The sequence below is a fragment of the Gadus chalcogrammus genome, chromosome 6 (genome assembly GCF_026213295.1).
Source record: "Gadus chalcogrammus isolate NIFS_2021 chromosome 6, NIFS_Gcha_1.0, whole genome shotgun sequence".
In the NCBI taxonomy this organism is placed as follows: Eukaryota; Metazoa; Chordata; class Actinopteri; order Gadiformes; family Gadidae; genus Gadus; species Gadus chalcogrammus.
Window position 1 is genome coordinate 18037127 of NC_079417.1, and position 27384 is coordinate 18064510.

Here is a 27384-nt window from a genome sequence, read left to right on the forward strand (position 1 = left end):
CAAGTTTTCACCACAAGTACATAAAAAGAGACTCTTAAAAACCTCCTGCCCGAGCGTTCTCATCACTTAAGTCCTTGTTAAAACGGTGTAGCGAGGCATTTCTTTAGATGCTGGTCGTATGGAGTAGGACTCCATCAGAGGTCCTATACAGTGACGCCTCCATTAAGATGCCATTAGTCTCCTGCTAATGAGCCCTGGTCATTGTTTGCCTGCTCTCTCCCTCCGCACTGCCGCGGCGGTCCGCAGGCACCTCAGAGACGTGTTTCAAAGGAAAGGACGCTAATGTTAATGGCTGAGGAGTGTTTGTGTGTGGGGGGTGCTCCGCTGTTTACTCTTTCGGCACTCCTTAACACTCGACGTCGCGATGCGTGCCGTAAACAAATCAACAAAAGCGTTGATATTCCTCTTTAGCCCCCCACCCCCCCCCCCCCTCCCAGCCCATCCCCCGACTCCCACCCACTCCTCCCTCCCCCGCTCCCACTTCAGCCTCCCCCTGCGTCCGCCTCCGCTACCAGACGGCAAAGAGCGGTCGAGTCAGAGGGGGAGGGCTCACTGGATGACATCACTGTTGTGTTGATGTGCGGCCTGGAGGGGGGGGGCCCTGGACGGGCGTGTGTATCAGGGGCCTGCCGGCCCTGTCGGGGGCCCTGTTGTCCTCTGGGCTCATCAGGTGTGCAGACAGCGCGCCCTCGCCCTAATCTGATTGGCTGTACCGTTAGGTTTCCTCCGGACCTGACTTCCTGTTGCGTCAGCTTAAGATGCTCCTCCCTCTAATCAGGCTGTTCCAGGAATATTTTTGGGTGCATGAGGAACCCCCTTCCAGTATTCGGAGCGTCTTGCTTTGTGGGTATTATCAAACTTTTTGTTCGGCAGCTTACCCTGTGATTCAGCGATCGGGTTTCCATCTTCTTTTGCTGGACTCCTTTCGCTTTCAGAGATTAAGAACAACAAAACACAAGGCAAGCTGCAAACCCTCCTCTTACAGAGACAAAGAGCTGAGGCTCTTCCAACACACACACACACACACACACACACACACACACGCGCGCTCCAACAATCCTTCTTTCATAAGAGCACAGTCATTTTACACACACAGACTAGATTGTGGTCACACAGCGTCACCTTGTCTCACACCTTCTATCTTTAATTAAATATTATGGCACACGGAAGGTGTGACATTCCCTTACAAAAAAACAACACAAAGCCTTTCCGCATTTTCTACAGGTTTGGTATTTCTCCCTCTCATTGTTGGTCCCTGAGTGCAGTTATGTGAGGTTCTAGTGGAAGGTGCGGCCAGACTTGAGGCCAGACTGAGGCTTGGCCACTGGGCTGCGGGTCTGTGGATTGGAAGCTGCTCTCTAAATGTTCCTTTTGGTCCAGATGTTATTTCAATCCGCTCCATCCCCAGCCCTCCACCGCAGTAAAGAGCTGGTCACATGGTCTGGCCTTGGCCCTGAACTCTTGGCTGTAGCCAGCGGCACCCAGACGTCGCTGGGGCCCGCCCAAGACCCCCAGGGCCTGGCCAAGCCCGGCCCACACCACCCGCACGCGGGTCGAGGGACGGTCAGCTGTCTGGGAGGCAGCGTTCCAGCTGAGGCCCAGGGCTTTCCCATGCCAGGCCAGCCCTAGACCCAGGGCCCCAGAGTGGCTGCGTCACGGTGCCTACTCGGTCTGTTGAGGATCTGAGTCTTCCGCTCAAAGTCTACTTCATCGTGTTTGACCCTGTTCAGAGAAGGTCCGCAAATACTTAATGGTTTGCATCATGAGAGCTTAGAATAGAGTTCCTCCTATGCTTCCTATAGGTATTACTCATCAACTCACTAAACTGTGCCCTCCCCTGTTCAGCCGATGTTTCAGGGAGGCCTGCAGTACTGAAGTCGTGTGTCCCCGATTTCATTCTGCAATCATATCGCCCAGTAGTTGGCATGACGCATGCGATCATTTGCGTTACTCAATACTAAACGGGTCCGGCGATGTATAATGACTGCGTTAACATACTGCGTAGGCAGATTCCTTCCTGCATTTTTTTCAAAATAGAGGTCCAACAGTTCATACGAAACAAAACATTGAAACTAAATTACTCGCCCCCATGACGAGCCATCCAGCTCACATGCCCAAAACGAGTACCACAGCTTGGTTTGGGCTAGCCACAACGGAAACATTGAGGAAGTGGCTTTTCTTAGCCTTATTTGCGTACCAAGTAGGGCAGAAATAGTGTCACCAAGGGCCACTGGAGTGGAAGGCTTAGACGTACGCAGGTGTACAGTTTCCAGATTGATTTACGATCTGGATTGAAAGGGGTTTGCCCTCATTGTTCTGTTTAGTATAACCGTCTCAATGCAGAGCAAGCCAGCCGTGTCCCCCGACTGAGGTGCATGTCAGTGCCAAGTGGGCAAGCCAGGGGCTTTCTGAGGGATATGTGCATGCGAGATGGAGGTCTGCATGGGCTGCTGAAGCCCTCGCCGAACCCCTGGGAGAAACAGTTTTCCGCCTCCTGTGTTTTTGGGTAAGCAGACTCTTCCTTCACGTGGAGAGAGGGCGTCGTGAGAGCGCTGACGGGGCCGGTCGTCACGCCGATGAGGATGCAATCGGCCCCGCTTGTGTCGCTTTGAGACGCCGGGGGAGGCTGCGTGCGCTGTCCTGCACAGAGTGAATGTTTGCGTTTGTTAGAGTGCTCTCATGCCTGGAGGGCGGTTTCATAACCCCCCCCCTGGCACCCGGAGTGTGTGCGTTCTGCGCTGCAGCAAGGAGATGCGTAGTAGTAGTAGACGAGAGGGGGATCGGTGTCCACCCCTGCTGCTCCCTCGCCTCAGCGGGGGTTTTATAAATAGCGGGAGAGCGTGGGCCGCTGGGATGGGCCCCGCTCCGTGATGTCACCCAACGATAAATAACCACTCCTTGCCTAACTTCCTGTCGAAAAAAAAAAGAAGGAAAAGACAATAAGCACTTCTTGTCTGAAGGCCGAGCCTCTAGCCGCGTCACTCGCTTGCTCGCCCTCCCTCTCCCTCCCTCCCTCCCTCCCTCCCTCAGGTGTGGGAGTAAGCTCAGGTTTCACAACCAATCGGCAGAGGCCTTGGCACGGAGTCCCCCAGCTCACCTACTGCTGAGGGGACAAGCGCGCAAACACACACACACACACACACACATACACATACACATACACATACACATACACACACACACACACACACAGGTTCAGGGAGAGACAGATGTTTTCCTCTCTCTGTGCTGTGCCCACACAGATGATGAAACGGCCTGAATGGTTCTGTGAGAGCCGTAGTGCTCCTCTCTGCTCCTCTTACTGATGACTCACGGTTATTAGGCCCACGTTGTGAATGACAAGTTGTGCTTCTTGTTCTGAGCGCTGCGCTGGTTGCTTACCTTAGGCCTAAATGTTTTGGAAAATTAAGGCGAACCTCTTGGCAGAGCTCATGGAAATATTGACTTCAACGTTGCCATTGTTGCAATCCTATCTGTGCTACTTGGCACTCCTCATACGCATGCGGAGGTTATGGGAGGAATACCGGTGCCGCTTTTTTTCTCTATTTTTTTTGGCACTGTGTTTTAAAATTGTTTAAGATTTAATCCAATTACACGATGTCAGTGTGGCTGAAAATCCTTCAAAATAGAATTGAACCAGGTTGGGGGAAACGGAAAAAATACTTTATTTTTGCAGAAAGTATACAATATATTTTGGTGGCTGAACATTTCCTGTTGTCTAAATACCGTCCTAGTCAGCTCTGCATAGAACACCACCACTGTTTCCCATTTAAACCAGCAATAACAAATAAATAAAAAACCATTTCAACAAGTCCCAGGATGGAGCTCCGACTCCTGTTGCTAAGTTACGGACCAGTGTTTTCCTATTTTTAGACCCAAAGTTAAGGATTCACATTGAGAGAATATATTTTTCCTTTGGAATATAATAATTGTCACCAAATGAATTGTTTCATGGCATTTTGCACTACAGTAATTAGATAATAGATTAGAAGGGGCTCAACGCAACATTCTCCCATGGGAAATGGAAAAGTCTCAGCAAGAAATGCTTCAGCTCATATTTATTGTGATTCTTTTTATATATTCCTCATATGGAATGATTCCTGCTCATTATTTTGTTGAACTTTCAGTGATGAATCGTTATTAACCCTGTGATGATCAACATGGTTTGTGTCTGTATTTGTTTTTTTCTGTGTTGTGTATGTTTGGGTACTTATTGAAACTTGTTTTGTGTCTTTGTGTGTTTCTTTGTGTTGTGTTTTTATTGTAGCATGTTTGGTGTATTTGTGTGTATGTTTGTTTATTTTATTGATGCATGTTCGGTAGGTGTCTTTGTGTTTAGTATGTTTTAGTATATTGAATCCTGTTTGGTGAGGTTTTTTTGTGTCTCTGTTTGTGTATGCAATCTTGCTGCAATTAATACACACACAAAGACACACACATTGTTTGTGTCTTTGTGATATCTGCTACAAAGATACAATGTTTGTATCTTGTATACATTATATACAATGTAGTATACAATGTTTGTATACAAACATTGTATACAAAGATAAGATACAATGTTTGTATCTTTGTGTGTACGTTTGTGTATTTATTGAAGGATGTTTGTGTTTGTGTGTGTCTTTGTGTTGTGTATGTTTGTATATTTATTGAAGAATGTTTGGGATCTTTGTGTGCATGTTTGTGTATTATTTGCAGCATGTTTGTATCTGTGTGTGGTCAGTCTCTGTGATCGGCGGCTGGGGCTGGATGACTCAGGTCTGAGGGAGCGGCGGTCCTGAGGCTGCGTGTCTCCCTGCACCCCAGGTACAGCGGAGTCTTCCCTAGCCTCAACATGGCGGTGAAGCGGCGGGAGCAGGCGCTGCAGGACTACAAGCGGCTGCAGTCCAAGGCGGAGAAGTACGAGGAGAAGGAGAAGACTGGGCCCAACATGGTCAAGCTGCACCAGGTACCTGTCTGTCTGTCTGCCTGCCTGCCTGTCTGTCTGCCCTGCCATCTGTCTGCGTGCCCGGCTTGCTGTCTGACTGTCCGTCTGTCTCTGTTTTCTTAGACAGTAGCTCCACACACACACACACACACACACACACACACACACACACACACACACACACACACACACACACACACACACACACACACACACACACACACACACACACACACACCATGCTCAGCTGCGACGACACAGTTTGTCGGCTTGTCTGTCTTCACCCGCTGTGCAGCAAGTGCTTATCCTCTCTCGCTCTCTCTGTATTTCCATCCCAATGTATCGCAAATCGTAACCATTTCATAAAATCTGCAAAAGAAAACATCTCTTTATGCGTGTTTCCATCCCCTACTGTATGGGATATTGGCTCATCCTGATATGCAGTAAATGCCGCAAATTATGTGTGCAATTACGCAACTAAAGATGACGTGGTTAAAATAGTTCCAGTCAAACAAAGGAAAGGAAGGCTTGGTGACTGACGGCACACTGGACAGGGAATTGGAGAGTTCTGAGCAACTCGTACTGCAGCGATGTGCTCTAGGAAGAGTTCTGGTTACTCAAGGGACATTTAAGTCCCTTTTGTGATATATTTGGAGATGTTTTCGCAATTTACAGATTTCCACTTCCAATTGAAAATGTGCAAAAAAACAGGTGGAAGGAAATTTACCTTATCTCCCCCCCCCCTCCCCAAGCCTGCCTCCCTGCCTCCCCCTCTCACCCCCGTGCCTCCCCTTTCCCTCCCCTCTCTTCCATTGCCTCCTCTCCCTCCCCCACTCTCCGTCCTGGCTCCCAGTTCACCTCTGTCTTGCCACTTGCCCGTGTTTTGAATACAGCGCAATAAGTGAAGAAGACCCGAATGCTGACTGGAGATGAACAGAAATAGTTGAGCACATGCGCGCGGTACATGTGCTCTCCGCTCCCACGCAAGCTAGCAGCCTCTCAAGTGTTGCCTTTTTTCCTCTTTCTTTCCTTTAAAAAAAAAAAAAAAGCCAATGCTGCACATCTACAGGCACGTAATTGAGAATTGTAGGTGTGCGACTACACACACACACACACACACACACACACACACACACACACACACACACACACACACACACACACACACACACACACACACACACACACACACACACCCCTGCAAGCGAGAGTGCAGGCACGCTCACAGTGCTGCCGAGGTTCTAACACATTCTCACATGGCGGGCCACCCACACACACGCGCTGAGGAAAGCACTGTCTGGGGACCGGAGCCTGAGGAGGAGGCCCCTGTGTGCCCGGGCCCCTCTCAGAGAAGCGCATGTGTAGAGAATACCACCGAAGAAGAGCGCAAAGCGGCAAAGCGTTTTCCAGAGAGAACGCCTCGGTGTGTCATCGTAGTCGCTGGCGCGCTCAAGGCACAAACACACACACACACGTGTTCTCACACAGAGATTAGAAACGCACACACATGTACTCACAAACAGAGAGAAAGACACACGCACAAATTCAGATACATACACACGTGCGCACACAAATACAGATAAACTCGCACACATAAATAATTTCTGATTCACGCACTGTGTGCTCAAATACAGATATGAACACACACACGTAAATCTTCGTGTGTTGGTAGCTGTGCCTACAGAGTGGACTACCCACTAATACATGCAGGAGCTGAGCCGTGGTGTTGGATACTCTCACAGCCAAGTCTGCCCACATCACCCACTCCTCCTCACTCCGGTCGTGATCACAGTCTCTCTCTCTCTCTCTCTCTCTCTCTCTCTCTCTCTCTCTCTCTCTCTCTCTCTCTCTCTCTCTCTCTCCTCTCTCTCTCTCTCTCTCTCTCTCTCTCTCTCTCTCTCTCTCTCTCTCTCTCTCTCTCTCTCTCTCTCTCTCTCTCTCTCTCTCTCTCTCTCTCTCTCTCTCTCTCTCTCTCTCAAATATCTCCTGAATGCTCGAATGTTATGTCATCTTGTGTGTTTTGTTTACTGCGCTCGCCTTGCTTTTACTTTTTCCACGTGAATCACATGACCATGTGGATCACGTGACCGTGTCCCATATGGAGCAGGCCAGCTAATGTGTGTGTGTGTGCTTCAGGCCAGGGAGGAGCTGCGGCCGGTCAGGGAGGACTTTGAGGCCAAGAACCAGCAGCTGCTGGACGAGATGCCAAAGTTCTACCAGAGCCGCATCGACTACTTCCAGCCCAGCTTCGAGGCCCTAATCCGGGCCCAGGTGAGTGGACACTCACTTGCTCGATTACACTGGGAGACACACACACAAAGGGACTCACACGCACTCACACATGGACACACACACATTGGGACACAGAGGGCCAGGTAGAGGGGGGTGGTGAAAGGCATCCTGCCCCCTCAGGCTGCTGATGTGATCAGGCCCTGATGAGGGCCCCACTGACTGACTCCGGGGCCCCTCTCCGGCCTGCTGCCCTCAGACCTGGGGCTCCTGGCTCTTTAACAGCAGCTGGACGTCTGGGGCAGCGCCACCGCCGTGCCAGACCAGTCTAGACCAGACCAGACTAGACGAGCCATGTCATTTCCTCTCTGGAAAAGCCACTGGCACACACCGCTAATTAGCAAAGCAGATTAACCCGGGCGTAATGAGAGCGTAGGCTCTGGTGCGTGTTGTACCTTAATTAGTGCACAGTGACACGCAGTTAAATAAAGGGACTGCGTACTGCCAGCGACGCCGTCGTAGCACGTCTCCGCCATTGTTTGCCTCGAGCTCCCTCTCTTTGGTTCTGTTTGCAACCAACCCAAACTCTTATCTCCCGTCTTCGCTCGCGAGCGGAGTGAGCGCACGTGTTTCTGTGTACACACGGCGCCGGCCGCGTGGGCGGGCCTTGGGGGGGGGGGGCTCTAGGACATGTGCTGGGTTCAGCTCTACACTCCCCTCCGCACTCCTGACTCAGAGGCCCCCAGGAACCAGCACAATGGCTGCCTTTGTCGGGATCCTCCAGCTCCCCCTCACCACCCACCCTCGGCCCCCCCCCGCCCCCCCCGCTCCCCGTCCAGCGGCCGGCCTGCTCCGGGCTGACCTGTCCCACCTGTGAGGACCGCCGAAGAATGGAGACATTGTCCTGCTGCGCGGATCTCCCGGGCGCCGCTCTCGCTCAGTCCTCCCCTCCGCTCTCGCTCAGTCCTCCGCTCTGTCCTCGCTCAGAGCTCCCCTCCGCTCTCGTTCAGTCCTCCCCTCCGCTCTCGCTCAGAGCTCCCCTCCGCTCTCGCTCAGTCCTCCGCTCTGACCTCGTTCAGAGCTCCCCTCCGCTGTCGTTCAGAGCGCTGCGGAGCTTTTGTTGAGCGTTTTGCTCTGATTCCCGAAAAAGGTATTATCGGAGGATGAGTCGTCAGTGTCAGCCAGCTACGCTTTTCAAGAGGAGGATCCCGAACTCCTACACTTCAGGATGCTCCTCGGATCTCTGAGGAGCGGAGAACTGAACGAGAGCAGGTCTCTGAGGAGGGGCTCTCTGCATGGGGTAGTCCTGATGGAGGAGGGGGTCTCTGCATGGGATAGTCCTGATGGAGGAGGGGGTCCCTGCATGGGATAGTCCTGATGGAGGAGTCCTGTATCTGGTGTTTTCCTGGGCTCCCACTCCAACGTCCCTGTGAAGGTGCTTGGGATAAAAGCCAAGCTCAGGTGTGGAGACCACCTGAGCGTTCAGCCAGCCCCCCCCCCCGTCTCTAAGTGCAGGAGGCGGTCCCCGGGCCGCGGGCTGAGGTGCTGACAGACAGACGATGGAGTCAGGGGGCCGCGGGACCCTGCAGGAGGGCTGCGGGGCCCTGCGGGGGGCCCTCGGACACCGATCCCCAGCCCATTGTCACCGCTGACACGCACACGTCCGCGCTGACACGCACACGCCCTCGACCCTTCAAACCCTCTATTCCTTTTTTTGAATGCCAAATATCCGCTGGGCCCCCACAGACAGCGGCCCCGAAAGACAGGGGTCCTCACAGACAGCGGCAACACGGGCCCCCAGTCCACACAGTCCCCAGCGTTAAACGGGCCCCCGCGTGGAGTTTGAGGGGCACATTCTTGTGCAAACATCACACCACAACAAAACAAAAAAAACTTTACAGGCCCCCCAACTCAACTTGTTTACTGATTTCAACCAATCAGTGAGAATGGTTCTATTTATAGTATAACAAATAGAAAAAAAGTTTGACTTCCTGCATTGACAGTTTTCACCCCTTTTTTTGGTTCAGATTATTTGCATGTGAGCTGGTTCCTCAGTCGGCTCCTCGCCCGAAACAGGAACTGTCACAGCAGAGCGCCAGGCCTTAAGCTGCACTGAATAAATATCCAGAAGTGTGCAGGGGAGGGCGGCAGGGGGGGGGGGGCTGTGATTCCCAGTTCTTTCATTGTCTGCCCACTCTTCTGGAGTCTTATAATGTGATTAAAGTCAATTTATCATCAAAGGGACTCTCTGGGGAGCCTGACTCATGAACTAGGAGGGGGGGGGGGCGCCCAGCGCCCAGCCAGCATCTCGTCTGACGGGGGGAGGGGGAGCGCTACCCACTCAACTGTTGGCTTTTTTGGGGGTTTATGTGTGTTTGATATCCGCGATATCCGCCATTCCACTGTCATTAGAGAGGTGGGAGAGAGAGGCGTGCTCAGAGGGACTTCTGATCAATCGCTTTCTGCTCTGTCTCTCTTTTTATCTCTCTCCCCCCCTTCCTCTCTCTGTCTCCCTCGCTCTCTTTTTGTCTGTCTGTCTGTCTGTCTGTCTCTCGTATCCGTCTCGCTCTCTCACCCTCCCATTCCTTCTGTCTCCATCTCTCTGTCTGTCTCTCTTAATTTCTGGTCTCTCTCTGTCTGTCTCTCTCTTACTCTCTGATCTCTCTCTTCCCCCCCCCCCGTAGGTGGTGTACTTCACAGAGATGCATAAGATCTTCAGCGAGCTGACGGATCAGATCGACCAGGGCGCGCTGACAGACGGCGAGAGGGAGCGGGAGAACGAGGCCAAGCTGGCCGAGCTGCGGGCCCTCTCCATCGTCGCCGACGACTGAGGTGGTGGTGGTGAAGGTGGGCTGTCTGGCTCGAGGACCAACAGACACAATCCGACCACCGGATTTATACCGTTACTCCGTTCCCCCGTTGAAACCCCAAAAGCCATCCGCCCCGCGGCCATGTTGTCGATACGTTTTAATATAATAACTTCTTTCAGAGCTCATAACTCCTAAACTTCTCCGCAGCGTTTTGTTTCAGCGGCATAGAGGAGAGAAGACGTATATTTTTGTATGTGAGTCTGACTAGCGGCACAGCGTTGAACGAGGTGCTGGATCAGGGAGAGATCGATGCGTCTTTAGGGGCAGAATGATTGTAGTAATTTAACGCTTCATTTTCCTTATTATTTGTAAGAGTTGGTGGGGGGTAATCCCTTGTTAGCATGGTGCCATGTTGAATTATGTTTTTTTTTTTTGTCATGACGTTTAAACCAAGTAACAACAACATGGGCCCACATTTCACCTGACTGGCAAGGGCCTTTATATAGTCAAGTGCATCGTGCCTGAACCGCGAAGTGGAACCTGTTCTGAACAGGAGAGACACGTCTCAAAGCCGAGACTGTGGCTCCCTCTAGTGGTCAAACCTGGAATGTAGCGCTCCTCGGCCTCAGCTGTTCTTTCTTTGTTCCATTGTTTGGCGTCTACTGGTCCTCTAATTTAAAGGGAGGCAGATTTTCTAAGTTGTACAATTCAGTAAAATCTTAATCGTTTTTTGGACCAACCGTTTTTCTCTACACTCGTGTCGGAATGTTCAAAAGTGGACCGCTATTCAAGGTTAATCAGTGGAAGGAAGATTGTAAAATGACTTAATCTCATGAAGGACATTGCCTTAAAAAAATTCTTGTTTGGTTAAAATTGACTAGTTTAGCTTTTTTAACTTGTTTTGGTGTTTGATTTGTAATGTGAGTGAATATTTTAAAATCAGAATAGGATTTATTGCGAATGGATTAATGCCAGGAAAATTGTAACACTAATATCAAAAATTCTCATGTATGTACAATCAGCGTTGAAATAAATGGACTCATATGATCTGTCATTCTTTAAGCATTTCAAAATGGGTACACATGTCTTGAACAACAAATGACTTTCACTTGTAGGGTCATTTGTTAAATTAAAAGCACATCAGTAACAAACTCAATACTAATTAACTTTCTTTTGTTGGGATTAGCTACCTACTGGCTAAACTCTTTACACACTTAATGTTTGATGCCATAGCCATGTTACAAAAAATAGTCTATCCTATAGGAGTATTCCCCTTATTTACCTTCGGTTCTCAATAAATTACTTTGTTAAGTAATATTTAAACTACCCCAAAATATTAACCAAGGCCTTCAAGGTAATTTATGCCTGCAAATGTGGAAAACCAGACAAAACTAATTCAGACCCATAGTGTTAAATTAAGGGAACAACAATATACAGAAACGATGACACTTCTAGACCACATCTCTACGTGACTGAAGGTGCTGGACCAGGTCTCACTGGAAAAGACCTTCTGCGTTCAGAGCTTCTAATGAACCACTCCGTTCCTCTGCTGCTATTCTCCTCCCTCCAATCAGAGGCAAGGCCGCAGGGGGCGGGGGGGGGCAGAGCTCCGTAGGGAGGAGGAGCTACACGGGCGTGGTGCCGTATATCCTTGTGATCTGCTCCTGGAAGACCCGGCGGAGATCCACACGCCGGCTCTTCAGCGTGGGCGTCAGGAGACCGTTGGCCACGCTGAACATCTCAGGGTGCAAGTACAGAGCCTTCACCTGGAGGAGACAGAGGGACAAAGGGACAGACAAGGAGAGGGAGGGAGAGAGACGTGGGGAGAGAGGGACAGACCAGAGGGAGACGTGACACGCAGAGAGGGGCCAGATGGACAAACAAACGGATATGAAGAGAGAGGGAGACACAACAGAGGGTCAGACACGAAGAGAGAGGGACAGAGAAACATAAAACGAACAAGTCCCTGGCTGAAGTATGGGGTCTTAGCAGCTTTTAAATGAGGGCGAGTTCCTCACCTGCTCAAAGGACTTGAGGCCTCCTGCCTTCCCCACAGCTGTCATGTCCTCCAGCACAGCCTTCTGCACATCCTGTGGAAACAGCCTTTAAGTCCACTTTAATACCTGCTGTGAGGTTTAAATCAAGATCATATTTTTAAGATGCTTACAACTGTAAACCCCTGATCTTAACCTAGTGTTTCCCTAATCTCAACTTGAACACTATATTGACTTAATGAAGATCCTACCCTAATGTTAATGTAATCTTAAGACATTGTCATCTAAGCTAATAAGCTAAATATATTCAAGGGTAAGGATAAGGATCTTAAATTCGTGAGTGAAGAATGACGCACTGGGTTCTGGCACAGCTCCTCATACGAGCCCACGAAGCCTCGCTCCTTGGTCCAATCGGGGAACACCTCCGGGTCGGGGACGGCGATGCCTATGAGATGGGACTGGGGAGGGAGGAGCAGGGTCACGTTTACATCCGAGGAGGGAAACGTGTACTCTGTGTTCCCTCTGCGTGGGGCCGCCGGTCTGAGGTACCTGCAGGCTGTCGCCGTGGACGAACACCTGCAGCACCACAACGCAGCGCATGTACACGTTCTCGATCTTCTCCGGGGCGATGTACTCGCCCTGGGACAGCTTGAAGATGTGCTTTTTCCGGTCGACGATCCGGAGCGTCCCGTTCTGCCCAACGGAGACAGAGGTCAGGTTCAGATCAGAGGCGCTCACGGCCCTTCAATAAAAACACTACTCATCCATGGGGGGGATGAATAGTGACCACGGCAACGGGTCATGAATAGTGACCCGTTGCCACCACGGCAACGGGTCACTATTCATCACAATTCGGTCACCCAGAGACTCCTACTTTACATTCCACATCCTCTCATCTTACTGGGAGCCACTGGCCCACATCCCCGCTGTGAAGCCAGCCCTCAGGGTCCAGCGCCTCCTGGGTCCTCTCGGGGTCCTTCAGGTAGCCCCTGAACACGCTGGGGCCCCGGATACAGATCTGGGGGGAGGGCCGGGGTTAGTGAGGGAGGCTGTTGTGAGAGTGAAAGTGAAAGTGTGAGTGAGAGAGGGTGAGATTGTGTGTGAGTGGGATTCTGTGTGAGAGGGAGAGTGGGTGAGTGCCAACAGGGTGATCATCAGAGTCACTCGTGTGTTCTCCTCTCTCCCTCACCTCTCCCTCGCCGTTCTTGGCGAAGTAATTCATCTCCGGGATATCAACCAGCTTCACCATCGCACACGGCAGGGGAGCTCCGACGTGACCTGATATACACAAAAACACAAACCAAATCCTGTATGTTATTTATCCAAACAATTTGTGCATCACTGCAAAAAAAATTCTTTAGTGCATGGTGGAAATGAGAATCTGCTCAACGCCGTCAGGTTTTGCTCTAATAGTCCTGTTTCGGGCCTTTGGTATTCAACCAGGCCACCGTGAGAGCATCCGCTTCCTTCATCCCTCCCTCCAACCTTCCTCCATCCTCTAGCCCTCACCTGCGCTCCAGTCTCCCGGCATTGAGAAGGTGCAGCCGGCGGTGCACTCTGTCTGGCCGTAGCCTTCGAAGATCAGGCAGCCCAGGACGGCCCGCAGGAAGGAGAGCACCGTGGGCGAGATGGGCGCCGACGCCGTCAGGATGAACCGCAGGTTCCCGCCCAAACCGGCCTGGAACGCAGAGAGGAAAACCCACGGGTCAGAGATGTGCGGTTGTGGCACGCTGTGACGGTCACCCAGGAGCATGCGGGCGCTTGGTCTCCTGTCCCAGGACCTACAGGGAAGCTGGGGACATCAGGGTCTACTCCCTGCCGGACCCCCTGCGGTCCATCACTGTCTCCGGGGGTCCATACGCGAGCTGGACCCTGGAGGCGGACCCAGGAGGGAGAGACCCAGCCCCCCTACAGCCGCCTGGAGGAAGAGACCCAGCCCCCCTACAGCCTCCTGGAGGAAGAGACCCCTAGAGACCGTGCCCCCCCACAGCCTCCTGGAGGGCCTGCCTCTCACCTGGATCCGGTTGAACACCAGCCTGTCCCAGAAGCTGTTGTTGCGCACCACGCCGCTGCTGAGCTCCGCCTGCTTCCTGCGGACCGCGTAGCGTAGCAGAGCCCGCCACAGCGGGGACGTCATGGAGCCCAGGATCTGCAGGAGGGGCATGAGAAGGAGAACACAACCAGTCAAGGGTTGACACTTTTCTCTTCCAGACCCCTTTTGCTATGCAGTTTTCTACGCTACGTGGTGTGCTTCATTAAATGTTTTAAAAGGCATTATTTCACTTCAGTCTACAAGAAATGACAGGGCCGTAGACAGGGTTTGAAAAATAGGGAGGTTGTGTATGTGTGTGTGTCTTGGTGGGGGTGGGGTTTGTGCTCGGCTCTCAACAACAAGTGTCAACTGAATTATGCACTTACTCATCTCTGAGAAGTTCTCAACTGCTGATTTTGTATGACAGATTATCTTATTTAGGTTCGATCATTTTTTATAATCACTAGAAGAATGCCAGAGGCCCAGAGCCGGTTGACCTCAGAGCTGGCAACAGGAATGCAGTGGGTCATGAGTTGTTTGCTTGCTGGTTCTAGTACATTGCTCATTAGGGGGTGAAGGCCGTTGATGTGGCATTGGGGGCGGGGCCTTGGGGATGACCTCAAGTGATTTGCCATCAGGGGGTGAAGGCTGTTGATGTGCCGTTGTGGGCGGGGCCAGGCGGCGTCCTCACCTTGTCGTAGATGCGGTTGAGGAGGCGCGGCACGACGGGGAAGAGAGTGGGCTTCAGGGTCTTGATGTCGTCCATGAGGAGGGAGATGTCCCCCTGGTAGAAGCCCACCCGGGCCCCGTGGCAGAACATGGAGAGCTGACACACACACACACACACACACACACACACACACACACACACACACACACACACACACACACACACACACACACACACACACACACACACACACACACACACACACACACACACACACACAGTCAGGGGGGAGGTGGTTGGGATGCATAGGGATGGAAGGCGGGAGGAGGGAGGAATACCTGGATCATCCTCTCAAACATGTGTGCTAGTGGCAGGTAGGAGATGGACACGTCCTCCTGGCCAATCACAAATGAGCCCTGAGTCACGAGAGAGAAAGAAGGAAGGACAGACAGGGACCATGATTAAAGAGAATACAGCCACAGCCAACAGTCAAACAACATGTAGCAGCACCTGCCACACAACCAGCGTTTGAAACAGCAGTTCATAGACACGGAACTCTTAACGTAGCGGCAATTAGATTCCAAAAGTATCTCAGCTACTAGGGACAATCAAACAACCAATTAATCCCTCCATTACCCACACAGAGAAAGAGACACAGAGAGAGAGAGAGAGAGAGAGACAGAGAGACAGAGAGACAGAGAGACAGAGAGACAGAGAGAGAGAGAGAGAGAGAGAGAGAGAGAGAGAGAGAGGGTGGTGGTGGTGGTGGGGGGGGCAGCGGCGCTCAGGGGCTGTTGTCAATTAGAGGAGGAGGCGGATGTGTGCAGACAGACCTCCAGGATCTTAATGACAGAGGACGTGTTGGAGGCGATGTTGCCGTGGGTGATCATGGCTCCCTTGGGCTTCCCTGGGTAAATAAACAACAGATTATTACTGCGGTGGCCCCAGGCCCCCAGCAGCAGGGGGGGGGGGGGGGGGGGTACTGCAGCGTTTAGGATGTTTATGGGGGGGGGGGGGTACCTGTGGTGCCACTGGTGAAGCAGACCACAGCCAGGTCCTCAGGCTTTGGAGGCTGGGACAGACCGACAGACAGGGAGAGAGACAGACAGAGAGACGGAGAGACAGAACATGAGCATGAACTTGATTAATATCTAAAAAATATTTGAAATAAATACGTTTTGTCTATAATCTAATCATCTTTAAATATTTGTGCCAGCCAATTCTTTTTGTGCAATAATAGACATGTTTTCCATGATTTGGAAGCAGGGAAGGAAGCAAACATTGCCTAAAAATCCACTCACAATCGGATCCTGCAGTTTCTGTCTTCCAAGTTCCTGAGAAGAGGATGAGAAGAAGAGTAACCAACTCATTGTTCTAGAGACTCATCAACGGACCTCCAGCTTAGGGTCTCCCCTGCCCCGGGACCCACTAAGGTCTCCCCAGGGTCTCCCCTGTCCCGCTGTGCCCCGGGACCCACCATGATCTGGGTCAGCTGCAGGATCTCCACGCCGCACCGCTGCCCCCTCTCCACCAGGGCGGCGCTGGCGTCACTGAACAGCACCAGGCAGGACAGGCTGGGCGTGGCGCCCTGCTCCTTGTTCTCCAGCAGGGCGGCGGCCTTCTCCTCACGGTCGCAGATCACCAGCGAGATCTCCGCTTTCATAGGTACGTCACTTCATCAACTCAATGTATATTGTAACTACACGCGTGACTAAACATGTAACATTACATTCAGCAGACACTTTAATCCAAAGCGACTTACAATAAGCAGATTTGTCAGAGGGAAGAGAAACAACAATATATGGCTGTCGGTACAGTATGGATGTTCCTAGCACCAAGTACCAAGCACTAATAATCGCTAACCCATTCCCCGTATAAAACAAAGATAGCCATGATAAAATGCTACACAATGCTAAGTACTATCTTTTAAGCGGCAGGACATACAACATACAATAAGTGCCATGACGTACGACATACAATAAGTGCATAAGAGAGGGGTGTGGGGAAAGGGAGGAGTCTATGCAGAGTCTAGGTGACGCATAGACGCATGTATTAGGTACAATATACTGTACTTCTATTTTCCTTAAGAGAGGTCTCACCCAGATTGAGGATATGCACCATGGCCTCCACCCCCAGGGTTTCGTAGAGAGGCACCACGGCCATGGAGTACGTGTAGCAGGCCAGCTCTGAGATGGTCCACTGTGGCCACCAGGGGGAGACAAAGCAGCAGTATTACTCTGTCAAAGGACCGTCTATATTATTATGGAATGGATCCTTTCCCAGAGTCATCATTAACGAACAAACACAGGTCGAACATTAGGATATTCACAGATAATCACAAAAAGAAAGCATTTGTCTTAAAGTTAGTGGACATATTAAAGGGTTACATATTGCTGGCGTTATTGTTATTCAAAACAATTGTGTTCGCTGAAAAACAATTATACAATTCCCGGTGATTAAGGTGTTGCTGCCACCTAGTGGTCAGACTGTAACTTCAGATCCGCTTCCAGAGTTCACTAGAGTTCAAGACTAAACACGTCAGGCTTTGACGCAAGCAGCTCCGATGATCAATAGTGCCTAATACCAGAGAGTATATCTATAATGTGTAATACCAGAGAGTACATCAATAGTGCGTAATACCGGAGAGTATATAGATATTTCCTTTCAAAAATAAAACTTCTTCACAACAAGCTGTTGTTGTTGTTTTTCCTTCTCTTTAAGCTGGAGGATAAACCCTGATTAGAATTTATGATTCAAGAAAGAAAAAGGCTTTGATTGTGATTTGGACCACATACTGATTGGCACCATATTGAGGTTTTATGTGAGAAAGAAAAACACCCGTTATGCTGCAAGTAAATATGAATTGATGATGAAAACAGGAGTTGACAGTTGCTCCTACCTCTGGTCGGTTCTGGGCGAATATACCAACAAACTGCTGGGGGTTCGGCTGGCAGCCGCTGGCCAGCAGTCCAGAGCCCATCACCTGGGCCTGCTCAGCTACCTGAGCACACACACGCGCACACGTCAACCACACATACGGTTGTCAACCCCACACACACACAGTCGTCAACCACACACACACACGTCAACCACACATACGGTCGTCAACCACACCCACGTCAACCACACACACGGTCGTCAACCACACACACACACACACACACACACACACACACACACACACACACACACACACACACACACACACACACACACACACACACACACACACACACACACACACACACACACACACACACTCTTTCCTACCTCACTATAGGCTATCCACTCGTAGGGCTGGCCAGGTTTCCGGAAACCAAGACAGGGTCCGCCTCCTAATGGGAGAGGGGGCATGGTCAGGTGCTTCATCAAACAGACGCCGCCGTTCGTTTGGATCCATGATTTTCCTTTTAGTATTTTATCTGTTGGCCAAGCTCATTCTTTATTTCGGTGATTCATTCATGCCTGGCTCCCACTCCGCGACTTTTGGCCCAATTCTGACGTCAACGACCTTCCAGACGCACGGCCCGGTCCCAGCAGAGTCTGGACCGGTCCTACCCTGAGGATGTCCTCCAGTGGGGTCAGGATCCTTTAGAACCGTTTACGGACCGTCTGGACCGTCAAGTAGAACGTCACCCACGAGGGAACCCGACCAACTTCAGGAACAAAACCAGAACTAGGATGGGGCGGAGAGCAGCTCCGATTAGCCAGTGCTCGCGGCTAGGCACTAGTTTATCAAGATGAGAACGTGGCTCAGTACAGCCACGGACCAAAGTACGTTATCTGCTTTAATTAATTAGTTGAAGTCAAGGACACCATCTTCACTTGGACGAGATGTGTTAGCCTGCTATCAGGGCCCAGGGTAATCACTCTCGTCTGGAGCTGCTCTCTCTCTCTCTCTCTCTCTCTCTCTCTCTCTCTCTCTCTCTCTCTCTCTCTCTCTCTCTCTCTCTCTCTCTCTCTCTCTCTCTCCTCTCTCTCTCTCTCTCTCTCTCCTCTCTCTCTCTCTCTCTCTCTCTCTCTCTCTCTCTCTCTCTCTCTCTCTCTATCTCTCTCTCTATCTCTCTTCCCCTCCCTCTATCTCTCTCTCTCTCTCGTAGTCTTGACAACTGGAGAATTCTAACTCCTGATCTTCCCGCTGCAGAGATCTAGTGAGGCGAGCAGCCGGGAGACACGGCGTCCTGCTCTGTGTTATCTTCCTCGCTGCCGTGGAAAGCAGCGCTCTGTAAAGACCCGCTGGCTGACAGGCCCCCGGAGGAGGGCTGCCGTCCTCCGGGGGCCTTTGTCGGGATCTAAGAGTCAGAGCACCGGAGCTCGGCACAATTTTAGAAACTACGTCCATGCAGCGAACATGAACACCGCCTCGACTACAAGTGTGGGGGGGGGGGGGCCTCACCAGAGACGCGGAGGCCCCTCTGGAACATGTCGTAGGCCGTCCGCGTGTCCTGGTAGTAAAACTCCAGCAGCACGTCGTCCGGCAGCAGGGCGGAGCGCCGGCAGCTCGGCTCTCCTCCCTGAGAGACACAAACCACGTCTGAGACACCGGCCCCGGGCCACACGACACAAAACCCCCCGCTCAACTCCCTCGGCTGGACGTCGGGTACCTCCATGCCTATGAGCAAGCAAAGGTCGATCATCGAAGTCGCAACTCTTCTCTGTTTTTGCAGCGCAGTGGTGCAACGAGCTCCCTGCCGACGTCAGGACCGCAGAGTCGCTCAGCTACAGCTACGGCAAAAGACTCAAGTCTCACCTGTTCAGAGTTCACCTAGACTCTGCACAGCCTCCCCCCCCCCCCCCCAACCCTAACCCTAATCCCCCCCCCCCCCCCCAACACCCCTCTTACTCACATATTGTATGTTGTACGTCTTTGCACTTAAAAATAGCACTTAGCATTTTGGAGCATCCTATCCTAGCTATCGTTGTTGTATGCGGGGTATGGGTTAACCTAGCAAGAGTTGAGTGAGTTTTGCACTTGTTTCTATAATTATCTTTAATGTACTGACAGCGATGTGTTGTTTCTCTTTCTTTTGACACATGCAGTTCTTGTACGTTGCTTTGGATAAAAGCGACTGCTGAATGCCCTCAATATAAATGTAAACACGGGGCTGACAACGAGGGGGAGATGGGGGTGGAGGGGGGGGGTAACTCGCCTCCACGGCCACCGACTGGGCCTGCAGGTCGCAGGGCGGCCGGGTGGGGCGCGGCCGGGTGGCCAGCCAGTAGGCGGTGAGGGAGGCCAGGGCGCCCAGGCCCACCAGCGAGCAGGGCGACAGCGACGACAGGGAGAACGACGACAGCGGGAAGGAGGGGAGCAGACGCCACACGTCCTCCCACTCCGCCTTGGCCCCGGGGCCGCCCGCCTGGACGGAGCGGAACCACTCCTGGAAATGCATCGCTGGGAGGGAGAGAGATCAGGGGAGACCAGCAGAGGCCCAGAGAGACAGGGCCGGACACGGCGCGGGGAGGGAAGAAGAAGAAGAAAATATTAACATTAATTATGGAGGGGGAAAATAGGGGATGTAAATTAAAATATAATTTAGCAACTGGATGGATAGAGGAATAAATGATTGAACAAACAAAATAATAATTTTATTTATTTTTCTGAACTTTTTTTATTCATTTCCTTTCATCGAGTGCAGTCATACAATTCGTCAAAACAAATCTTATTGATGTCTGTGACATGTGATGGCAGGTGTGTTAACAGTCCATGGATATCATTCAACCTAACCATCATACAAGTAATCATACAAGGTAAGAACTTTATCTCAGGAATACAACATACATACTGCATACTACATTTGGTAAATAAGAAAATAATTTTCCTTATGAATACCTTATTGTATTCTGACACAAGTCTGGTGAAATACCACTACACTAAATGGACATGTCGACTGCCAAGGGCAGATTAGAATATATTTTGAAGAATATAAGTCTTCCGTACGTGGTGGTATGGTGAGCTTGGTCAGAATGGTAATATGATATTGGGTATGCCTTAAAAAATGGTTTACCGGAAGTTAACTTTTGTAGCATGCTGTATCAAAATCCACTGTCAAACTGACGTTTCTGAAGTGACGCGTGCACCGCTTTAAGGCCCAGTCTGCGTTGTAGAGAGGCCGCTGTTCAGAAAGGAGAACTTCAAATGTATTTCACTTTAAAATGTATATCTCTGCCGTCTTTTGCTTTATTGCTATGCATTTTACACCATATAGTCCCACAGTCAACTGGTACATGTGTGCCAAGTTTGCAGCTTTTACCATCTCCGGCACCGAATCTGTTTGAGTGTTGGCCTTTGGTCAAGTTGTGGTCACTGCACTTTACTTAAATGGTCTGAACCTATGGGTTGCGATTTGAAAGTTGTTCATCATGTTTCATGCATATTGCACCTTCGTAGTGGTAATGGCTGCCTGATGAAATGCTGAACTTCCAGGCCTTGTTATAGCAACATCTATGTGTTATTCTAGCCCATATTTTGATTCCCTTACACATTTTACGAGTTCTACAAGCCAATTCTTATAACATTTGAGCCCAAAAAGTCAGGTTAAAAATACTTATACTAATAAATACAATAGGGTTCCTAAATTGTTCGTAGGACCCCTTATAATACTAATGAATGCAATAGTGTTCCTACGTTTTTTTCGTCGGAACCCCTGTAATAATAATAAAAGGAATATATTACAAAAGAATAATTTTAAACGATGATGAATGAATGAACTACGGATATATGGATGGATGAAGGGAAACAGACAACAGCCTGCTGGGATGCAATGCTGTGGGAGTCGTCTACATTGTACACGTCACAGACCGTCCAAAGTTGCAGAAAATTGCACACAAAGTCTCTTTTGTGCTGCAGGGTGAATGTGCCTCACAGGCCAGGACCGACGGGGAGCACTGATACCGCATCAGACCAGCGCATCTGACAACAGGCCTTCATGAACTCATCCTCACCAAGGATCATGTGCAGTGCCGCTACACATGTCCCATTATATCTGACTTAATGTCACTGGAACAACATTTCATGCTACAACACATTCCCAAAAGAAGCGGTTTGCCCCTGCACCAAACGGCAGGAGCCCTTTGAGTTTGTTTCCACACGAAACAGCACAGTGCAGTGAAACCAGTTAGTTTACCCGTTAACCACCCGAATTAATCCAGCACACATCGCTAAAGAGCAAAGGAGTCCCAACCGGCAACCCAGTGTTTCATTCTGTTAAAGCTCCTGTACATAATTTGGGTCTACAGGCTGCAGGGAACAGAGGGAGACAGACACCAGGAAGTCATCAGAACAAACAACACAGTGTGTGTGTGTGTGTGTGTGTGTGTGTGTGTGTGTGTGTGTGTGTGTGTGTGTGTGTGTGTGTGTGTGTGTGTGTGTGAGAGTCTCTCTCTCTCTCTGGTCCCCAATTGTGTTACTGTCCGTCAGGATGGTAATTGTTTTTTAATTGCGGCGACTGTGTGATCGAAAACAGAGTGTTCTTACAAAGAAAATGCACATTCATCACAAAGCTAAACAAATCTAAATTAAAAAAAGGGCTTAAGCCTTAATGTGTATTTATTATTCTTACCATATGGCCCAAAGCTGGCACATAAATTATATCAACCCCCCCTCTCTAAAGTCCTCGAACCCTCACCTACTTTTTCTGCAACCCCCCCCCCCCCCTCCCTCACACAAACAGGAGCAGGGAATAAAGAGTGATGTCACCCTCCCCCAGCTCCCAGCTCCCACCTCCTCCTCCTCCTCCTCCTCCTCCTCCTCCTCCGGCTGCTGCTGCTCCTGCTACTTCTCCACCTCCTGTGCCACTCTATTCCTGCTCCACCTTCTCTCTTCCCTTCCTCAACCCAGTGTTCTTGTACACATTCATCTTTAACCGCCTGCTTACGCCATAACCACAGCACAGCCGTGGGGCTTATACTTTACAGATCACACTTTCTAATTTACAGATCCAACAGTTTCTACTTTACACCTCCTGAAAACTCAGTGGTTGGCTTTCTTATCACCTCACTTTTTACTTAACACCTGCTGAAATCACATAATTATTTTTTCTACTTTACACCTGCAGAATCACAACAATTTCTACTTTACATTTGCAGAATCACAAAACTTTCTACTTTACATCTGCAGAATAACAACACTTTCTACTTTACACCTCCAGAATCCCAACACTTTCTACTTTACACCTCCAGAATCACAACACTTTATACTTTACACCTGCAGAATCACAACACTTTCTACTTTACACCTCCAGAATCACAACACTTTCTACTTTACACCTGCAGAATCACAACACTTTCTACTTTACACCTGCAGAATCACAACACTTTTTACTTGACCTGCTGAAATCACATAATTTCGTTTTCTACTTTAGATCTGCAGAATCACAACACTTTATACTTTACACCTGCAGAATCACAACACTTTCTACACCTGCTGCAGTCTCAGAGCTTTAGTTTCTAACGACATCCCAGCATGCTAGAATCCCGTTGAGGATGGAGATGTCAGGACTGTTTCTCGGGGGTAAATAAACAGACGCCAATGTGGGGCTCAGAGAGACGACCGCAGGATGATGAAGATGGTTCACACGGTGACAGCACCGCCCCACACTGTCCTCCCTGGTTCACATCCATTATGTCTATTGTCGAAGGCTGGACAAGGATCATTGTGTTGCTGCACATCCCTCACTCCGACAGAGACGAGACACAACAGGAGCACTCAGTCATCGGAGAATTAATGGCTTGAAACTAAGAAAAAAAAAAAAAAACTAACTTTTATAGAACGAGTTTCCAAAGCAGTTTGAGGAGGCAACCCAAACACAAGCAGCAAAATGCTTGCGATGGGAAGTGATTGCAGAACAAGTTACTGCCGGTGGGAGACATTTGTTATTACAACCTACTTGACTACCTCCGTTGGTCCGAGAATCGACCAAACAATAACACTGCTCAGTCTGGTTCCGGGTGTAAATTTAGGTCGCAGGATGTAAAGGATTGTAAAGGACAAAAGGGGGACTGTTGTCCCTTCAGCTTGGGCCTTGGTACCAAAGGAGTGTAGGGAACTAGAGGAGATGACAGACAGTTATGAAACGACCTGGGGGCAGTTTGCACGTCCTGCTCATCCAGCCCCCGCTTCTCCTGACAAAACACTTCCAGAAGAATGAAACTATGACCTTCCTCCTGGACGGTTTCTGAACACTAAAAACAACCTTCGATTCAACGACAGAAGGACATGAAATGTGTCAATGTGGGACAACAAGGCAACGTGTCGCTGACAGATTCTCTCTGCCAGGACAAGCTAGAGCAAGGCAGCGCAAGATATCTGGATCGGAGCCTGGTAGATCCTGTTTGAACACAGAACTCAAACACTGCAGGCTTTCCTTCAGTAGCAGAACTGAATGGACTGGTGGTGGTGGTGGTGGGGGGGGGGGGGGGGGGGGGGGGTGGTGTGGGCGGTGAGGGTGGTGGTAGTGGTGGGGCAGTGGGGGTGGGGTTGGCGGTGGTGGGGGGGTGGGGGGGGGTGGCAGTGGGCAGTGAAGGGGAAGGGGGGGGGTGCATGAGAGGAACACAGAGGGACACGTGAGGTTGCTGAGGGAGCAGGGCATGAATGAGCAAAGGAGGGAGACAATGAAGGCACATGAAAAGTGTTCTCTGGTAGAGCGCTGTGGCCTGAATGTAAGGCCAAACCACGCGAACGTGCCTCTCAGAACAGTCTCTTTAAAAGTTACATGACAGGCAATCTTCTGAACGGATAAAAACGTTTGTCATGGCAAAGCCTACTTGCACCAAAAACAAGCTGGGATCCAAGCGGGGTTCTGCATTCTGTTGACACCACTTCGGAATCAGAGAGTAATCTGTGAACCCAAACACTGGATTCTCCAAACGTGGGCCTGGCATACAGAGTCTCCAGGCTTCAGAGACCCTGGAGCGACTCGGGAGGCTTCCAACTGCGCTGCTAGTCGAGTCTCCGTTCAGAGGAACCACATTCCATCTACTGTCTGTGACTACCTGGTTCTAACACGCCTGCATCTATGCACCACCCATCTGCCCAAACCCCATCCAGACTCAAATACAAGCAGGAACAACGATAACGGCATTTTTAAATGGATGCAGCCCTATTCGTCTCATGTTTGGACAGGGTCTGGGTCACTTCATCTTTAACTTTGCATACTTATGCTAGACTGGCGCAAATCCATGGTTTCCGAACGCAGCAATCATCTATGGTACGCCTGACGCACAGAGGGACAGGAAATAAGTACAGTACTTAACTCCCTCACCACTGAAGTTCATGGGCATGCATCAACAATAACATGCATCTAACTCACGATGTGCATTATTATACTTTTGCATAAACCGATTATCATCTTGAGATCCTTTTTGAGTAGAATTGTTGTATCACTATAAAAACAACACTGGTGACGTGAATACAGTGCAGACAAATGCACAAAGTCCACTCAACAGGATGCATTCAAATAAGAACTCGGCTTCTTTCTCCCCGAACCTAAACGCAGCTTGGAGTCTCCCGAGACTGCTACAGTAGCACAGTAGAGCTCATTTTCCAAACCACTGGTTTGAGTGATTTGCTGTCTAAAGTTTGTTTGTGGACTTTCCGTTGCAGCCTCAGTCCAACACTTACTTCTGAACCTCATCCGAATCTTTATATGAAAGCCTTACATTGTATGAAAACAGCGGAACTTACCTGAATGGGATCTAGGTCAAATTCTTTTTTTTCTTCGATCGCGCTCCTAAATTGAAAGCTCCATCGAACCTCCGCCCGACACCACGTGACAAGGCTCCGCTCTGCAGAACAGACGGCTCCACTTCGGCCTGACGTCACTGGTGCTGAGGAGCCGGGGGAGGAGTGTTCAGCACATTGATTAAAAAAATGTGTTTTTAGGAGATATGTAGTTAGGCTATATTGCCAATTCACAATTGTTGTTCCCAGAAATGTGCATATCAGATGAGACATTCGAATGTTTTCGTTGTGGATTAGGTAGGCCTCTTGGCATATTGTGTATGGTTACTTTGTATAGGGGCTTAAAGAGGGAATGAGCCTCCGATGTTGTGCGTGGTCTATCAAGGCCCCCCGCCCGTCTGATCAGTGAATGATGTCCAGACAGGTGCTGAGCGCTCTACTTGACGGAGAGGCCAAACAATGAGAGCTGCGATGCATTCTCTGTCAACCTCATAACTGTCTGGGACAGTGTCTTTATAACTTTTGGTGCTACAAATGGTTTCAGAGAAGAGGGCTGGTTCGATGCCAGATAGCCGTGGTGATGATTGTTTCCACGGGTCAGGCCAGATAAATTGGAGACTCAAGCAATAGATTTGCATCCTATTCTGGAAAGGTATGTGTGGGAACTTCAGATCACCACTGTGGAAAAAGCAGACCTAAAAACCCTCAGGTACATCCATCAAGAAACCTGCTAATATTATCCTGCTGAAGATATCATCGCAGATTATAACATAAATTGTGAAACATTCGCCTTGCCTGATAGGCCGTCCACATGGTAATAGGTAAATTAAGAGAAGTTCAATAATTGATGGTGGATATGTGGCTCATTAACAGATAAAAAAAAACGTAGGAGTCTATAGACTCCTAAGGCTCTGTCTCTGTTTAATAACCTTAAAAGCCCCGTGATAAAATTATATATAGGCTATCTATACTTATCTTTAACTAACTGTGAATCGAAAATTGTAATGTTATTTTCTGTCGAAGGAGTAATCTGTTAGTTTCTAATCGTTTAGTTTGAAATTGTTTCGGAGCTTCTAACAAGAGCAGCTATTCACAAGGTTTTCATAACCAGAATCCTTAAATTGGCTTAGGAGAAGAAAAAAAAAAGGTTTTCATGAAAAGGAGGATTCAGGAAAAAACACTTGAGATTGGCTCTGAGGAAGAGAGGCGAGCGTGACATACAGTAGGATCAGGCTGCCGCAGGGCCTCATTGGCAAGGGATAACAATTCAAACCTGTAATTACAAGTCGTTCTCACTGGCCTCCCTCCCTGTTCCGCACTGATATCATTATGGCTCAGCCCACACAGCATGGGGTCCAAGGAGGTCGTCCCCTTGAACATCTTTTTTTTTTTTGTAATCATTTCTAAATGGCCCGCTGCTAGGGCCCTCCTAAAGACCGTCGCTAGGTTCCTCCTAAAGATGGCCCATTACTAGGGACCTCCTAAAGACCGTCACTATGGTCCTCCTAAAGATGGCCCATTAAGGGACCTCCTAAAGACCGTCGCTAGGGTCCAAGACCGTCGCTAGGGACCTCCTAAAGACCGTCGCTATAGGGTCCAAGACCGTCGCTAGGGACCTCCTAAAGACCGTCGCTAGGGTCCTCCTAAAGATGGCCGATTAAGGACCTTCTAAAGACCGTCGCTATAGGGTCCAAGACCGTCGCTAGGGACCTCCTAAAGAACGTCGCTAGGGTCCTCCTAAAGATGGAGGGATGGAGATGATTTGCCCTGAGAACGTTAGCCCAGGGTACCATCCCTGTTATTATCCTTATTTATGAGGTTTTTTAAACACATTTATTCTATGGAATAATCCGGTGGTTTCTAATCGTTTCGTTGGAAATCGTGTGCCCAGTCCAAGGGGCCCTGACCCTGGTATTGTTTTTTTAATTTACTTTATGAATCCATGGGTGCTTTCTGGAAAGTAAATGACACCAACATCCCCTTTGTGTAACATATTTCTAAGCAGCAAAATAATTTGTCCAGCCATGGTTCCTGAATACCAGCG

At 49.8% G+C, this 27384-nt stretch overlaps 2 protein-coding genes across 3 annotated transcripts in view; one reads left to right on the forward strand and one right to left on the reverse strand.

Annotated features, from left to right (window-relative positions):
• bin3 (bridging integrator 3) overlaps positions 1-11110 on the forward strand; it is a 32982-nt gene extending 21872 nt beyond the window's left edge. The window contains exons 7-9 of the mRNA XM_056591871.1: positions 4804-4945; positions 7061-7195; positions 9838-11110. Coding sequence (XP_056447846.1) covers positions 4804-4945; positions 7061-7195; positions 9838-9984 — 424 coding nt within the window. The 3' untranslated portion in view covers positions 9985-11110. The remainder of the gene's footprint in view (positions 1-4803; positions 4946-7060; positions 7196-9837) is intronic.
• acsl2 (acyl-CoA synthetase long chain family member 2) lies at positions 10889-25453 on the reverse strand. Of its 2 annotated transcripts, none has more exons than XM_056591864.1 (20): positions 25344-25453; positions 19810-20054; positions 19056-19173; positions 17930-17994; positions 17559-17660; positions 16759-16858; positions 16137-16315; positions 15961-15993; positions 15680-15731; positions 15493-15566; positions 14998-15075; positions 14681-14815; positions 13972-14106; positions 13467-13635; positions 13147-13235; positions 12859-12975; positions 12507-12650; positions 12314-12415; positions 11982-12053; positions 10889-11729 (listed from the first exon to the last, which is right to left on the reverse strand). In XM_056591864.1, exons 2-20 carry the CDS (start codon positions 20050-20052, stop codon positions 11589-11591), a joined length of 2148 nt encoding a protein of 715 aa, XP_056447839.1. In that variant the 5' UTR covers positions 20053-20054; positions 25344-25453; the 3' UTR covers positions 10889-11588. The 2 variants fall into 2 exon arrangements, with proteins under 2 accessions (XP_056447839.1, XP_056447838.1); XM_056591863.1 differs by lacking the exon at positions 25344-25453 and adding an exon at positions 20668-21248.
• Positions 25454-27384: the final 1931 nt, after the last annotated feature.

Bases quoted from the DNA above. Each gene is read 5' to 3' on its own strand.
- acsl2 (XM_056591863.1), bottom strand. From the start codon at position 20,689: ATGCTACAAAAGTTAACTTCCG. The intron at 15,076-15,492 runs GTCTGTCTGCAC...CTCGTGACTCAG, and splicing joins CTGTCATTAAGATCCTGGAG to GGCTCATTTGTGATTGGCCA. The intron at 11,730-11,981 runs GTGAGGAACTCG...TGTCTCCTCCAG, and splicing joins GCCTCAAGTCCTTTGAGCAG to GTGAAGGCTCTGTACTTGCA.